The sequence below is a fragment of the Berghia stephanieae genome, chromosome 11, assembly GCF_034508935.2.
Source record: "Berghia stephanieae isolate SIO BIC M18660-M18661 chromosome 11, UCSD_Bste_1.3, whole genome shotgun sequence".
Classification (NCBI taxonomy): domain Eukaryota; kingdom Metazoa; phylum Mollusca; class Gastropoda; order Nudibranchia; family Aeolidiidae; genus Berghia; species Berghia stephanieae.
In genome coordinates this window covers 38,562,013-38,576,929 of record NC_088370.1, presented here as the reverse complement: position 1 = coordinate 38,576,929, position 14,917 = coordinate 38,562,013, and the positions used below count along the sequence as shown (strand labels likewise).

Sequence of the window (14,917 nt, the reverse complement as noted above, 5' to 3'; positions counted from 1 at the left end):
GAGCAGTCGATTATCTTTTTGCCAGTTGTTGCCTCCACATTTCCTATCCAGGACTTCCTTGGTTTGCCCCGTGCCTTTCTGCCCTAAACAACACAAATACCTATGTTTAAAAATAAAAAGATTTACATCTTTTAATCATATGCAAAGCGCTTTGATTTATGTATTCGTCCAGAAGACCACATGCATCTGATTTTCAGTTTGTACAGCATAGACCTCGATTGGTCCGTGTTCTTTTTGTAGTCACATTATTACAATTCAAAAACATACTTACTCGAGCTTTTATATAGCGCAATATCGACTATACGCGCTCAAAGCGCGTACAACAGGTCCCTGAAAAACAGTAACACGTAACGTGTAGAACGAGGCGATATTACAAGTTAATCCGACAGATATAACGCAGTTAACGACTTTACCTTTACCTTTACCGATGTTTCATGTCGGACACGACGTTGGAGATCATGGTTCGCCAGCTCTCTCTCTCATCTGCGAGTTCGCACATTGATTTATGGGGCTTCCTACGTACGCTTCGACATTTCCAAGCCAGCTTGTCCTTCTTCGTCCTCGACCACGCTTGCCTTCTATCTTTCCCTATGCAATGGTGTTCTGTAGTGAGTCGTGCCTTCTGATGTGGCCGAAATATCGGGTTATCCTCTTTCTAATAGTTGAAATGGTCGTTGTTGATGTTATTCCTAAAGTTTGGAGTACTTGATGATTTGTTTTTTTTCCTCCAGGATACCCTTGCAATTCTTCTATAGGTCCACATCTCAAATGCTCTGAGTTTCTTTTCTAGTGTCTTTGTCAGAGACCATGTTTCACATCCACGACTAGACTGTTAACGACTAGATACTCATTTTAGACATCCAAGTACTGAAGTATGCACCGAGCGAGGCTCGAACCCGGTACCTTCAGATCTGAAAGCGAGTGTCAAAAGGAAAGTTTCCACAAATGTGGAGGCACGCTAAAATTATATAGTTGCCATCCTGAAGCCAGGGAAACCGGCGAAGGAGGTCGACAGTTACAGACCCATAGCAATTCTGAGCTGCCTGTACAAACTTCAGGAGCGTGTTTTTACTGAACCAATGGGGGCCGGTCCTTCAAATATCGGTCGATTTAAATTACCCTCATCTTGGCAAAAACTCTCAAACCTGGGACTAAGGAAGACTTCGCGATGTCCCATGTTTGAAAGGTTTTGCCAAGATGAGGGTCATTTTACTCACTCAATCCTAGAGATTTTTGCTCCTTTTCAAAGTTGGAAAAAATGTATAAAAATTGAGCATGTACATAGATAGTTTTATTCAATTACCATTAACATGTAAAAACTAAAAACAATATCTTTGATACTATGCCTATAATTTGTTTCAGAAAAATGTAATAAATAGGCATAGGGTAGAAGAAGTAACAGGGTTAAACAACGGATATAGTCGGTGTTAGGGTTAAGAGAGTTAATATATGGATATTTTAATGACGAGTCTTCTGTCCAAATCTTTAAATACGTGTCTTTCCAGAGTGCGACAGTTAACTGGTTAATAACGAACGACAGACTTGATGACATAACCATTTACGGTCTGAAAACCTCGAGTTATTTCTCATCTAGGGTCATATTGAGACATTCACATTTTCTGCCATACACTGACAAAACACTTAATTTATTTTTCTTTTGATTTGCATACCCCCCCCCCCCTCCTCATGATTCAAATATCAATCGATCGACATGACCCTGAACTTGAAAAAAATATTTACAAAAGTTTAGTTTTTGAGATAATTATCTGAAAAATAGTGTATGACAGTCAAATCAGAAAGAAAATTACATATAAACAAAACTCCCTCCCCCAATAAAAATAAAAATAAAAAATCATCCTTTTTAGACTGTCCAGTCGACAATGGCTGATCTATTATTATTCATTTTTTTTGGATGTTGTTTTCTTGTATTTTTCTCTCTGTTTTGTCTGGCACCGTGCTTTCTCCCCAACCCTCTCATTTAGATTTTGAGGTTTTTTTTTTTAAATAGTTGGAGGACATCGAAACTGATCTGTATGTGACATAATATAGAAGATGAGCATTGACTCGTGTCTGCGGGACTTGGTATGAGTCATGTTGTTTTCTGTTGTTTGGGATAAGGCGATCAATACTCTTCAACAGTCGTAACGTCACTTCCTTATGACGCATGGTAACTTTGTAACACTGGCTCTAAACTATCGGAACAATGGTGGACGCCGTATGAAATATTTCTCCGGAGAGCATAAAAGCATATCGAGTGGGGAAAAAACACATACATTTGATCATGTTTTGACTTTTACACATTCTGATCACAAGCCATATGAAAAGTTCTAGCCAGCATGAAGAATAAAAAGTCATGATTTTCTTTGTTTAGAACCAAGATGGCCGCCGTTGACGGGCGGCGTGACATCAGACTACTGAAATCCAATTGGGATCGTTGTCGAGTCCATGACGAGCCTTTAAGAGGACTTCGGCTTTGTGTATAGTGTATAGAGCCTCTTTCATTATGTAATGGCGCTTAGGTTCTTACGCATCTCACTCTGATGCTTTCAGTCCTCCTGAAGTTGTTACAGAAAACCTACCTCGTTTCTGCAAAAAAAATCAAAAAAAAAAAAAAATCAAAAGAATGTTTAGTCAGTGAATGGTGATTGTGTACTCTTATGTACAAAAGTACATTGGAAAAACTTTGACAGAACATGTTGTACCCAATTTGGCTGAAATGCTTTATTTTATCTATCGATAGATTAAAATAACCTCCTTAACCTCACCTAACCTCATACTCCTGATTGAAGGGGTCGTATAGGAGACATGAGAGATTATTTCGCAGCAAGACCCATAATCCATATGTCCTCAGCTTACCTTATTAGTGTTGGGCTTGGAAATTGCTTGTCAAATTTATCTAACAACTTTCGAAAAAAAAAACCCCGAAAACTATGAACATGTTACTTACCTAAGGTCTGTTATGAGGAGTCTACAGTTTAAATTCCTTTGACAAATTTTGAATGATTTTTAAAAATCATTTTAAAACCTAATTATGAAGTAATCCCTTCTTTTTGTTGTTGTTGAACTAAAAAAAGCCCTTTTTGATTGTAAGGGCGCTTGGACAACATTGCATAATTCAGTTGACGCCTTACTACATTATATTATGAGAAGAACGTGTATGTATTCATTTTTGATCGTGATAATATAAGACCTGTGGCCAAAAAAACAAGCCGTAACGCCAGGGGGGTTTATATAGATAGAACAAAGTTGGCGTCACTCGGATCTTTGTTATTGTCTTTTTTTTTTGCCTTCCACGTTTATGAGTAATTCTCACTTAAACAGACTATAAAAGTTCATGGTTACTCCTAGTTTTGTGTATTGGTTCGTTATATTTCCGGATGGTAATGTTGTGAATTTTTTACGCGCATACTATCTATAAGGAAAGAAATTGACGTCATTCGGCTGTTTGTTATTGTTTTTTGACAACCAATATAATGATTTGCACTAACTAAATTCTATCAATCAAACCATAATTTGACGTCATTCGGCTGTTTGTTATTGTTTTTTGACAACCAATAAATGATTTGCACTAACTAAATTCTATCAATCAAACCATAATTTGACGTCATTCGGCTGTTTGTTATTGTTTTTTGACAACCAATATAATGATTTGCACTAACTAAATTCTATCAATCAAACCATAATTTGACGTCATTCGGCTGTTTGTTATTGTTTTTTGACAACCAATATAATGATTTGCACTAACTAAATTCTATCAATCAAACCATAATTTGACGTCATTCGGCTGTTTGTTATTGTTTTTTGACAACCAATATAATGATTTGCACTAACTAAATTCTATCAATCAAACCATAAACGCAAAGTTGATGTGTTGATACGTTATATCCGGCTGACGGATGTTGTGAGTATTTTTTCCAAATGCAATGCATTGATAGAAAGGCCGATCAAGAACGACATTTAATTTATTTAATACATCGACTAGTATTTTAAAGCGTGTGGCTTTTCATTAAATTTCTTGGAATATATTCTGATTAATCTCTCGACTAGAATGTTAATGTTTGTGGTGGTTTATTGATTTGGTTAGAATAATATATTATATTAATCTAGTTACATTTATAGCTTTTATATTTTTAATTGTGGTAGAAAAATCTATCAACTACGCTATTTGACAATAGAGAATCACGCCAACTTGTTGTCACTCAGGACTTAAAAAAACATACGCACGTGCAGTTAATCTACCTCCATTATATGAATTTGAATCAATATTTACCTTATCTGATCGCGATTTCTAGCATTTTGTTATATAAATGCCTATCATATATTGTGATTTATTATCGTGTTATTATACTTGTATAAATAAATATAATTTTGGCTCCAATTGTAAAAAAGGAGTAGTAAAACTGATAAATAGAGGTGCCTAAATGACTCAATATATATATATATATATATATATATATATATATATATATATATATATATATATTGTGTTTACTTGAGAAAGGCCAAAGGCCGAAATGTCGTCTATTTTGTGTTGTTAAATCATGAGTCAGATTTACTCCCTTTATCTTAATCTCCATAAAAAAAGAGATTAAGTCAATGTATGAACCTTTAAGTAAAATATATCTTAGTCGACACCTTTTTAAAATATCTATTAATATATTAGTCTATAATGTTTGTAAAAGACGGAGTTATTAATAAAATATTTATGATTGTGATGTGAGACCATTCGTCTTTTATAACTTTTATTTTTCGCTAAATTGTAAATAATTCTTATTTTTATTATACGACAAAAGTCCTCACTGAAATGACACGTCGTTGTTTCTTAGAGTCAGTGTTGGATTTTTCAAACGTTTTGAAAATTGCGTTAAAGCCGACGTGTAATTATTTGCAGGTCTCATAACCCAAATTGGTATGAGCTTATTGTCGGAAATACTCTCAAACCAACGTGAAATTATTGTCCATTACTGCAATGTTAAAACAGGCCCATAATTGCGTCCGATTACCAGACCTGCATATATGTTCACGTCGGTTATAACAATATTACTAGTACCAACATTTTAATTTTACAATATTTACAATAATCATCGGTTTTGTTGTTTCTTAAGGTTCTCAGTCAAAAATTCCGTTTTTAACACTTACCATTCATTCTTTGGTAAATTGCGGCTATGTGGTCTTGTGGTATGACAATCGCTTTCGGATCGGAAGGTCCTGGGTTCGATCCCCGCCCGGCGCATAGTTGAGTCCTTGAAGAAGGCTCTTTATCACATTCTCTCACCGTAGTCAGTGTAAAAAGAGTACCTGGTCGTTAACAGCCTTGTCTCTGTCCGAAAAAAAAAATTGTAATATCGCCTAACAGGGGTCATATCCTGTCCTAAATGTTAAATGTTGTTGTTGACCAGGGACCGATTGTAAAGCGCTTTGAGCATATTTAGTGGATATTGCTCTATATTCAAGCTCATTAAAAAGGCTTCTAGGCACTGTAGGAGTTCTTGTGCCAAAGTTCATCAACTGTTGAGGGTGGTTTTCAGTCCATGTTACCCAAACTTTAAAAACTTTGTTGAATGTGCCTTTGCTTTAAATCGATCTCCATATATTATGAAAAACAGCAACATTATCAACAGCAACACTTAACATGTAGGGCGAGACATGACACCCATTAGGCGATATTACATTTTTTTCGGACAGATACAACGCTGTTAACGGCCTGGTACTCATTTTACACCTGAGTGCGGTGAGAGAATGTGAGTGAAGAGCCTTTTCCAAGGACTCAACTATGCACCGAGCCAGGACCTTCCGATCCGAAAGCGAGTGTCATACCACAAGACCAAATAGCCGCACATATTTTGAAATATGTCAGATCTCTTTTAGCTCTATATTGATATTTGTTTTTGTGATTGTCCATGAACCATTATAACAAGAAACGAAATGAATAGGAAAGTGCCAGACGAAAACGGAGAATAATAAATTCGCGGTGACTATGGGGGTTCGAACCCATGACCTTATTGGTACGACAACTACGCCTGGCCGAGGCGATCGTGACTCTACCGTTTGAGCTGTCGACCACGAGCCAATAAAAAAAAAAGAGGCGCTTCAAACTTTAGTCTAACTAGAGCCTATCTCCCTCGACTTCTTGAGGTCACGGGTTCAACACACACAAACCACTAACCCTACCATTTATAAGTGTAAATTATGTTTAAATTCAAATCAATTGGGAAGAAAAGAGTGATGTAAAAAAACCAACTGTTTCAATCTTATAATTGGAATTATACACCAGTCTTCCCAAGGACTGGATACACACATTATGTAATTGATCGTCTGGTGTTAGAGAGATGGTATCCTATTTTCTATTCTAAATGATATTTGCTGGTCGTCAATAAAGATCATCGATCCTCGCTCGCTCTTTAACGTCCCGTGATCCTAACAATCTACCTATACATCCTGACGCTAACATAGTTGTGTCACCTTATGACTCAAAATGAAACCTATTCGTTATTAGTCCTCCGAAAGACTGGTTAAATATACACTTCCAAGGAGTTTGTAACCGGAAGAGTAGAAGGAGTGACGTCACGACTTTTCTTCTCAATTTGATTTTGTGGTTTTTTCATACAACACACTATTTATATAACAATAATTGTTTAAATGCAAGTTTTAAGTTTGAAACTTAACAGAAAATGAAGTGACTAAACTAGAAAATTGGCAGAAGACAATAAAGAATAAAAATTTCGCGGCGATGGGGGCTCGACTCTCTTGTCTTCTGGCACTTTTCTACTCACTTCGTTTTCTGTTATCATCAACATAACGCTTGATCCACTCACTTTTCTGAATTAAGTTTGAAAGTTGAATCAGAACTTATCTGTTTCAGTATCTTACTGACCGCTGGCAGAATGTGTGTGATAAGTGGTGTCAATTCGATATGTTTTCTTTGAAATTCGGCGTTCCTCAGGGCTCGGGCTTTGGACTAGTTCTATCTACTTGTAGTAATATCTGTAATTTAAGCGTCTTGAATCTGGTGTATCGGAACTACAGAGCTATATCAGTTTTCAACATCTGTCTTTACCTATAAATAACAAGGAAAACACAAAGAGGTGTTTACTAACACTGTAACTCTGTTATGATAAGATAATCGATAACGGAATAATATATTTCGACTTTGACCCTTTAATGAGCTTTATTGATTCTGGTAAAACAACCATAACATGATTGTAACATTGGGATTTACATTGTGTTGGTTTAACAAGGTGTTTGATATGCGCTTAATAGTGTAAAGTGAAACTGTGAGCTGTCGAGTAAAATTAAAATTATTATGAAAGCTACCATTTTCCTGATTTTTGTGGGTTATAACCAGTTGAATGCCGTACTCTGGAAAACAGTGTGTTCAAAAATTTGGCTAGAAAATGCGTCCTTCAAAATATCGATCATTTTAAATGACCCTCATTTTGGCAAAAACTCTCAAATCTGGGACTGAAAGAGGACCTCGCTAAGTCCCAGGTTTGAGAGTTTCTGCAAAGATCAGGGTCATTGAAATCGATCGATATTTGAAAGAAGAGTATAATTCTGGCCAAAATTTGAATACATGGTTTTCCAGGATTTGAGAGTAAACTGGTTTAATGCTGTCAGATTGTGTTATACCTGCATTTGTATCTATGATTACAAACACTACAATCACGCTAGTTGTGATGCTTGGCTGCTTGCGGCTGTGTGTAGACTGTAAAAAAGTAATGAACAAGATAAGATATTATAAGATGTGATAAGATAAACGTTATTGATTCAAAAACATGTAAATTACATTGTGTTCACAGGAAGATAACCCTCCCTACCCCCCCCTTCTCTCTCTCTCTCCGTCTCTCTCTCCCTCTCTCTCTCTCTCTCTCTCTCTCTTTTTTTTTTTTACTCTCTGTGTGTCTTTCTCCCCCCCCCCCCTTTCTCTTTCTCTCGATAATTAAAACAATGACTATAATAGCTTCGTAAACGAGTGAAATTCCAATCACGGAACGTTTCGGACTCAAAACCCTTCTTTAGCTAAGAACAAAAAACCCCCCAATCAATTGATACATCATTTGAAAATCAGACAGACGGCATGCATATGTATTAACGTTTGTATTGACTTTGTTATTGGTTGAAGGAGGGCTTTGAGCCCGAAACGTTCGTGATGTTTTTTTCTAAACTGTTGTTTTTGTTCATTACATTTAACAACCACAATAGCTGGCGAGTTCCATATCAGAATGTAAATATGATTTTACCTATAGATGTCACACTTCGCGATAACATAAAACAAATTGTTATTAATTTTTTGACGTGGTAAAGCAATCCTTGTGTCGTAGATACCTGTCTAGTTTAAATTGTAAGAATTAGTTGTAAAATTAGACACATTGCAATGAACAAATGACTTCCTACTGGTAGATATCTGTCTTAACTCACTCAACCCCAACACCGACTAAATCCGTTGTTTACCCGAGTTACTTTTAACCCATGCCTATTTATTACATTTTTCTGAGACAAATTATAGACGTAGTATCAAAGCTAATGTTTTTCGTTTTTACATGTTAATGGTAGTTGAAGAAAAATATCTATGCGCATGCTAATTTTTAATACATTTTTTTCCAATTTTAAAAAGTAGCAAAAGTCTCTAGGACTGATTGAGTTAAAGACAGGACAATATTATCTGTTGAAAAACATGAAAATATCGAAATCAGAGGATGAGTCAAAGAATCAGATTTTCAGCACTTTCTCATCCATTGATATTCTTTCATCTCTCTCTCTCTCTTTAAAAAAGAAACAAACTTTGATTACTTAGGAATTAGCTAGTTAATTTGAAACTCATGCAATTTATCGCAACAATAGATTACACCAAAATTCTTATTAGTTTACCAAAGAGTGATCCATTTATTGTTAATGGATTGTAAATGTTAACGAAAACCTTTTGTGTAAAAATGTGGATTGCGATTTCCGACTGGCATCTTCCGTAAGGAAAGGATAATATTATCTGTTGAAAACATAATATCGGAATTAGAAGATACGTCGAATAATCGGATTTTCATCAATTTCTCATTCTTTTATATAATATTCTTTCATTTCTCTAATCCTTTAAAAATATTTGATTACTTGGGCAAATAACTAGTTTTAAATTCAAGCATTTTATTGTCACCGACGTGTACTTATTTTTAGGTCTGATATCCAATTAAAACTGGCATATTATAATTGCGTTCGGTTATAATCAGACCTGCAAATATGACCATGTCGAACGGAACAATAAAACCGTAACAAAATCTTTTTCTTTTCAAAATTAGTTTACCAAAGAATGATATATTTATTGTTTGTGAATTGTAAAAGTTAACAAAACTTATCGTGTAAAATGGCGATTGTGACGTTTCATAAAGCAATGGATAATTATTTCATATCGGTGGTAATGTTGACACTATTGTTATTGTTGCTTGGTCACACACCGGAAGGAGCATCGGGATTGTTTATTCGTGAGGCAATGAAACGGTCAGCATCTCAAGATATCAATGATGCAGGTTGGTACTTTGATAGGTTTTTTTTTTCTTTCAAAAACAGATTACAGATTAATGCAGCATTTACTCGTTTTCTCATAATCACTCTTCTTCTTCTTCTTCTTCTTCTTCTTCTTCTTCTTCTTCCTTTACTTCCTTCTCTTCTCTTCTCTTTCTCTCTTCTCTTCTTCTTCTCTCTTCTTCTTCTTCTTCTCTTCTTCTTCCTTCTTCTTCTTCTTCTTCTTTTTTGTTTTTTGTGTTTTTCTTCTTCTTCTTCTTCTTCTCTCTTCTTCTCTTCCTCTCTCTTCTTCCTCCTCCTCTCTCTCTTCTTCTCTCCTTCTTCTTCTTCTTCTTCTTCTTCTTCTTCTTCTTCTTCTTCTTCTTCTTCTTCTTCTCTTCTTCTTCTTCTTCTTCTTCTTCTTCTTCTTCTTCCTTCTTCTCTTCTTCTTCTTCTTTTTCTTCTTCTTCTTCTTCTTCTTCTTCTTCTTCTTCTTCCTTCTCTTCTCTGTTGTTGTTTGTTGTTTTGTTGTCTTCTTCTTCTTCTTCTTCTTCTTCTTCTCTTCTTCTCTCTCTCTCCTCTCCTTCCCTCTCTTCTTCTTCTTCTCTCTTGTTCTTCTTCTTCTTCTTCTTCTTCTTCTTCTTCTTCTTCTTCTTCTTCTTCTTCTTCTTCTTCTTCTTCTTCTTCTTCTTCTTCTTCTTCTTCTTCTTCTTCTTCTTCTTCTTTTTCACGTCCTCATCTTAATTTTCTTCAACCTCTTGGAAGCCCCCCATGGCTTACCCTGAATAGACCGTAGGTGCTCTTGTTAAATTTCTGTTGGAAATTGAAATATTGGCATATGATGTATAATACAAGGCAATTCTCTACATTTTGCTGCTTAAAATTGGATGATTTAAGGCCTTTTGATTTAAACAATGTCTAGAAAACAGGTTTTGCTAAAAGCTTGTTTCATAGTTTTCTTACATTTAGGATGCGTCGAGGTCTTGGAGATGAGGTTGATTTTAGCTGCCTCGTCATCTTCGGAGTCATTGTAGCCGTCGATATCAAATCAAACTTTTATATAGCGCAATATCCATTAAACGGGCTCAAAGCCCTATACAAGGGGTCCCTAGCCAACATAAACACATAATATATAGGACAAGACGTTGGGCAATATTGCAATTTTATATCCGACAAAAACTACACTGTTAACTGACAGGTACTCATTTTACACCTGAGTTGGGTGAGAGAATGGGAGTAAAGAGTCTTTGCAAAAAAAGACTAAAATATGCGCCGCTTAGAGCGGGATTCGAGCCCATGAACTTCCGATCCGAAGGCGAGTGTCATACCACTAGACCATACAACCACATAATCCTCCCAGAAGTGTAAAGAGATCATAATATGAAGACTGACGTTATAACTGTGAATTTAAACCAAGCATGTTTACAGAAACCCTCAGTGAAAAAGGAAGGTCGGGAGGAAAAGAAAAGAAACTAAACAAAGACATGGAGATTGTTTTTTGAGGAAGAATTGAAGTTGGCTGGAATGTCCTGGGGAGAGATGTAGAAGAAGATCAATACAGAACAGAATACGGTGGCGATGTACTGTTGAAGCCGCCATGGGTTCTACAAGGGATCTATTGTTAAAAATGATGTTTACGGGCATAGACACACTCCTAACCCTCTGCTTACCAGCCGTGTTCAGGATTTTCCCCAAAACGTCACACCCAACTAACACAAAAATATATTTTTATTATATCACCGTCAAAATACCAATAGCATGTTCACAAGTACTTGAGATACATAATTTCTTTAGCAAAACATGCTCTACAACACACTGTTCATTTTCTTTAATTGTTATGATGTACAAGAGATTTTTTACTAAGAAAATTGTTGGTTGTATCGTAACAAATGTGACGATTTTCCTATAGTTGGTAAGGACAGGGTTAACCCAGGATTGAATCAGCAACTGAATCTAAATACGATTGGTCGCAAAGTACAATGTTGTAGACCATGTTATGTGACCCGTCGTGCCAAAGAGGAATTATGTCAGGATTAGCTAGACACTGTAAATAGGCTTCAACAGTCGTGACGTCACTTTCCTGCTAATGACGCATAGTAACTTATTAACTGGTTCTAAACTATCGGAACACTGGCGTACGCCATTATGAAATACGTCTCCGACGAGCATAAAATTGTATCCAGATTAGAAAAACATTATAATGTTTTGACATGTTTCATGTTTTCATGTTTTGACTTTTATGCATTCTGATCACATGACATGTGAAAAAGTTCTAGCCAGCTTGAAGAATAAAAAGTACGGATTTTCTTTGTTTAGAACCAAGCTGCTCGTTGCTGGGCGGACGTGACGTCAGAGTATTGAATCCTATAGAATGGAAAGCTAATAATATGAATTTTTGGGATAATGTGTATTTGATATGGTGACGAATAAAGATAATAATGAGAAATGAAGTAAGTAGAAAAGTGCCAGAAGACAATAGAGAATATAGATAGTTCGAAGATGACGTCACTCAGGCCTTTGTTATGGTTTTTGCCATCCGCGTTTGTGAGTTGTTCTCACTAAACTGTATTAACCAGACTATAAAAGTTCATGGTTACACAGAGTGTATGTGTTGGGCAGTTATACTTCCGGATGGCAATGTTGTGAACTTCTTAGCCAAGCGCTTTCTATCAATAGAGAATATATAATTCGGCGGCAATGGGGGCTTGAACCAACGACCTTATTGGTACGACAATTTCGCCTTGCCGTGTGAGGGTAGCTCTAGAATCGAATCCATCCACCATTCACGCGGTCAGACGCAGTTGTCGTACCAGTGTGGTTCTGGGTTCGAGCACCAAATCGCCGCGGAATTTTCTACTCACTTCATGTCTTGTTATTTCAACACAAGTGCCTGCTCCACTCACTTTTCAGAATGAAGATAATTTCGTACATTGCAAACCAACTCAAAGTTCCGAATTCTTATCTTCTTAGTTCCAAATCCACTTTACTCGTAATATCGCCTGACAGGCGTCATGTCTCGTCCTAAATGTGAAGTGTTGCTGTTGGCAAGGTGGCCCTTGTAAAGCGCTTTTAGCACGTTTAGTAAATATGCACAAATATTTTTTATTTTAGAAAGGAAAAGAAAAAGGACCAATGACTACAAAGAAAAAGCAAAAACAAAAAATAATTAGAAAACAAACCCCAAAAAAATAATAAAGCCTTTACCCCCCCCCCCCCCCACAATCCCCAAATAGAAACAAAAGCAAAACAAAACAAAACAATCCCGCCGCCCAGTATTTTTGGCACTGTTTTCGATATGAAAACTTTTTAATTTGTGATATATCGGTGAAATAGATGCGAAGTGGCCTAGTAGTCAAGGCATTGAAATATGATCCGGAAGGGCCCGGCTTCAGGTAATTTTTTTTTTTTTTTTTACTTAGGCAAGATTATTAACCCCCAATTTGCTCACTTTGGACAACATGGGTGATTCCTGTTGACATCAGACATTCTGATTGATGGAATATCTATAGTCCTTCATGGAATAACTCGGCGACGGGATCTTATGTTGCTGTTACGAAAGGGTGTAATTTTTTACTTTAAAAAAAAAAAAAATCATATATCGGTGACTATGTCAACTTGCCAAAAAGTAATCAAGTGCGCGAGACATAACATGACATGTAAGCCTTTTGTCATTACAGTTGTGAATTGTACTTTGTTCATTCGTGTCAATGAATATGTTTAAAGGAAGTCATCACGATAAAGAAATAAAACACAGGAAATAGCTTCGTGACACTTATTAAGCTGCTAGAAACTGTGGACTGTAAAAAGTAATAAATAAAGATAAATATAACAGCTTAAAAAATAAGAACAAAATACCAAACAAGGAACGTTTAGGGCCCAAAACCATTCTTTAGTCAGCAACAACAACAACAACAACAACAACAACAACAACAAACATATAAAAAGATATATACATTACTACAAAAAACCCACATCACCTTGTAATATATTTCTGTTTCCATTGTTTTATTTTGTTGGCTGATCAAAGGTTTTGAACCCAAAACGTTCCATGTTTGTTTGGTTTTTTGAAGCCATTATATTCATTATTATTATTTATGACACAGAAATACGGCTAGCTTGACCAATAGAATGAATATGTCATTGACAACGAGACCCAGCTACTGGCCTAGTAGTGATTTACTCGTCTTTGAAACTGGATGTCTAGACTTTAATCCTGTTTGATTGTAGACTTTGTTATCTGCGGTTATGGGGGCCAGTGGTATGACACTCGTCGCCTTCGGACGGGAAAGTCCTGAGTTCGAGTACCACTCTGAGCGGTGCTTAGTTGGGTCCTTGGAAAAAGGTTCTTTACTTACAATCTCTCACCGTACTCGGGTGTAAAAGTAGTACCTGACCTTTAACAGCGTTGTCTCTGTTCTAAAAACAATACAATCTCGAGTAACAGGCGTAATGTCTCGCCCTACATTTTGAGGGTTGATTTTGGAATTTACATACTTACTTGCCCTCTTGGTGCTTCAGCTGCATATTAACCCTCTCATTACCAACTATAGGAAAATCGCCACATTCATTACGATACAACAAACATTTTTTCTTACTCAAATTTCTGTTGAACATCATAATTGTTTTTAAAAAAGTGAACTGTGTGTTGTAGAGTATGTTTTGCTAAAGAAATTATTTATCACAATAACTTTACCGCTATTGTGTTTGAGTGATAAAAATTATATTTTTTTGTTTGTTAGATGTGAAGTTTTGGGGAAAATCCTGAAAATGGCCGGTAAGGAGAGAGTTAAGGCCGACACCGTAGATCTCCAACCATCATGGTCTGCTGTCATCTTTGACATATTATGTCCCAACGTCCACTCCTGGACCTTCATGCCACGCTCCGGGGAGGTTCTCCAAGTCCCCAAGGTTCTCCCTCTCCTCTTTACTCCCTGCCGGGTCCATCTCAGTGCGACCCTCGGTATAACATCATGGTTCATCAGGAGGACATGGCCAGTCCGTCTTCATCTTCTCTTCACAAATTGAAATGTAATCGCAATAAAATATACACCCCAGAAGGGATTCCAAAGGAAATAACCCTCAATATCTTAATATGGTGTGAATGGAAATAACTAGTTTTGGAAAACACTGTTTACTTCTGTGTATCCGACTGAACACAGGGCTTCTACGAGCGTCTGCCATCTATGTATTTCTGTCTTTGGCCATCTTCTTGGTAGTCTCCCCGGTGAACGCTGGCATTTTCAGTTCGTCTGACAGTCAGCGCCACTATGTTTGTTTTGAACGTTCCACCTTTCGTGTACCTTGGGGGTTCCAATCAAGGAACTGGCAGGTAGGTAACATTGCTCTTTGGTCTTCAAAATGTATGCCCGACCCATCTTCATTTCCTCCTCCCGATTTGGGCGTTAATGAGCTATCGGTTTGACCTTCT

General features: G+C 36.6%; 1 protein-coding gene across 1 annotated transcript in view; it reads left to right on the top strand.

Moving 5' to 3' along the window:
* The first annotated feature begins 9,287 nt into the window (after positions 1–9,287).
* Positions 9,288–14,917, top strand: part of LOC144956923 (A disintegrin and metalloproteinase with thrombospondin motifs 17-like) — a 31,914-nt gene continuing 26,284 nt past the window's right edge. The window contains exon 1 of the mRNA XM_078887756.1: positions 9,288–9,515. Coding sequence (XP_078743882.1) covers positions 9,353–9,515 — 163 coding nt within the window. The 5' untranslated portion in view covers positions 9,288–9,352. The remainder of the gene's footprint in view (positions 9,516–14,917) is intronic.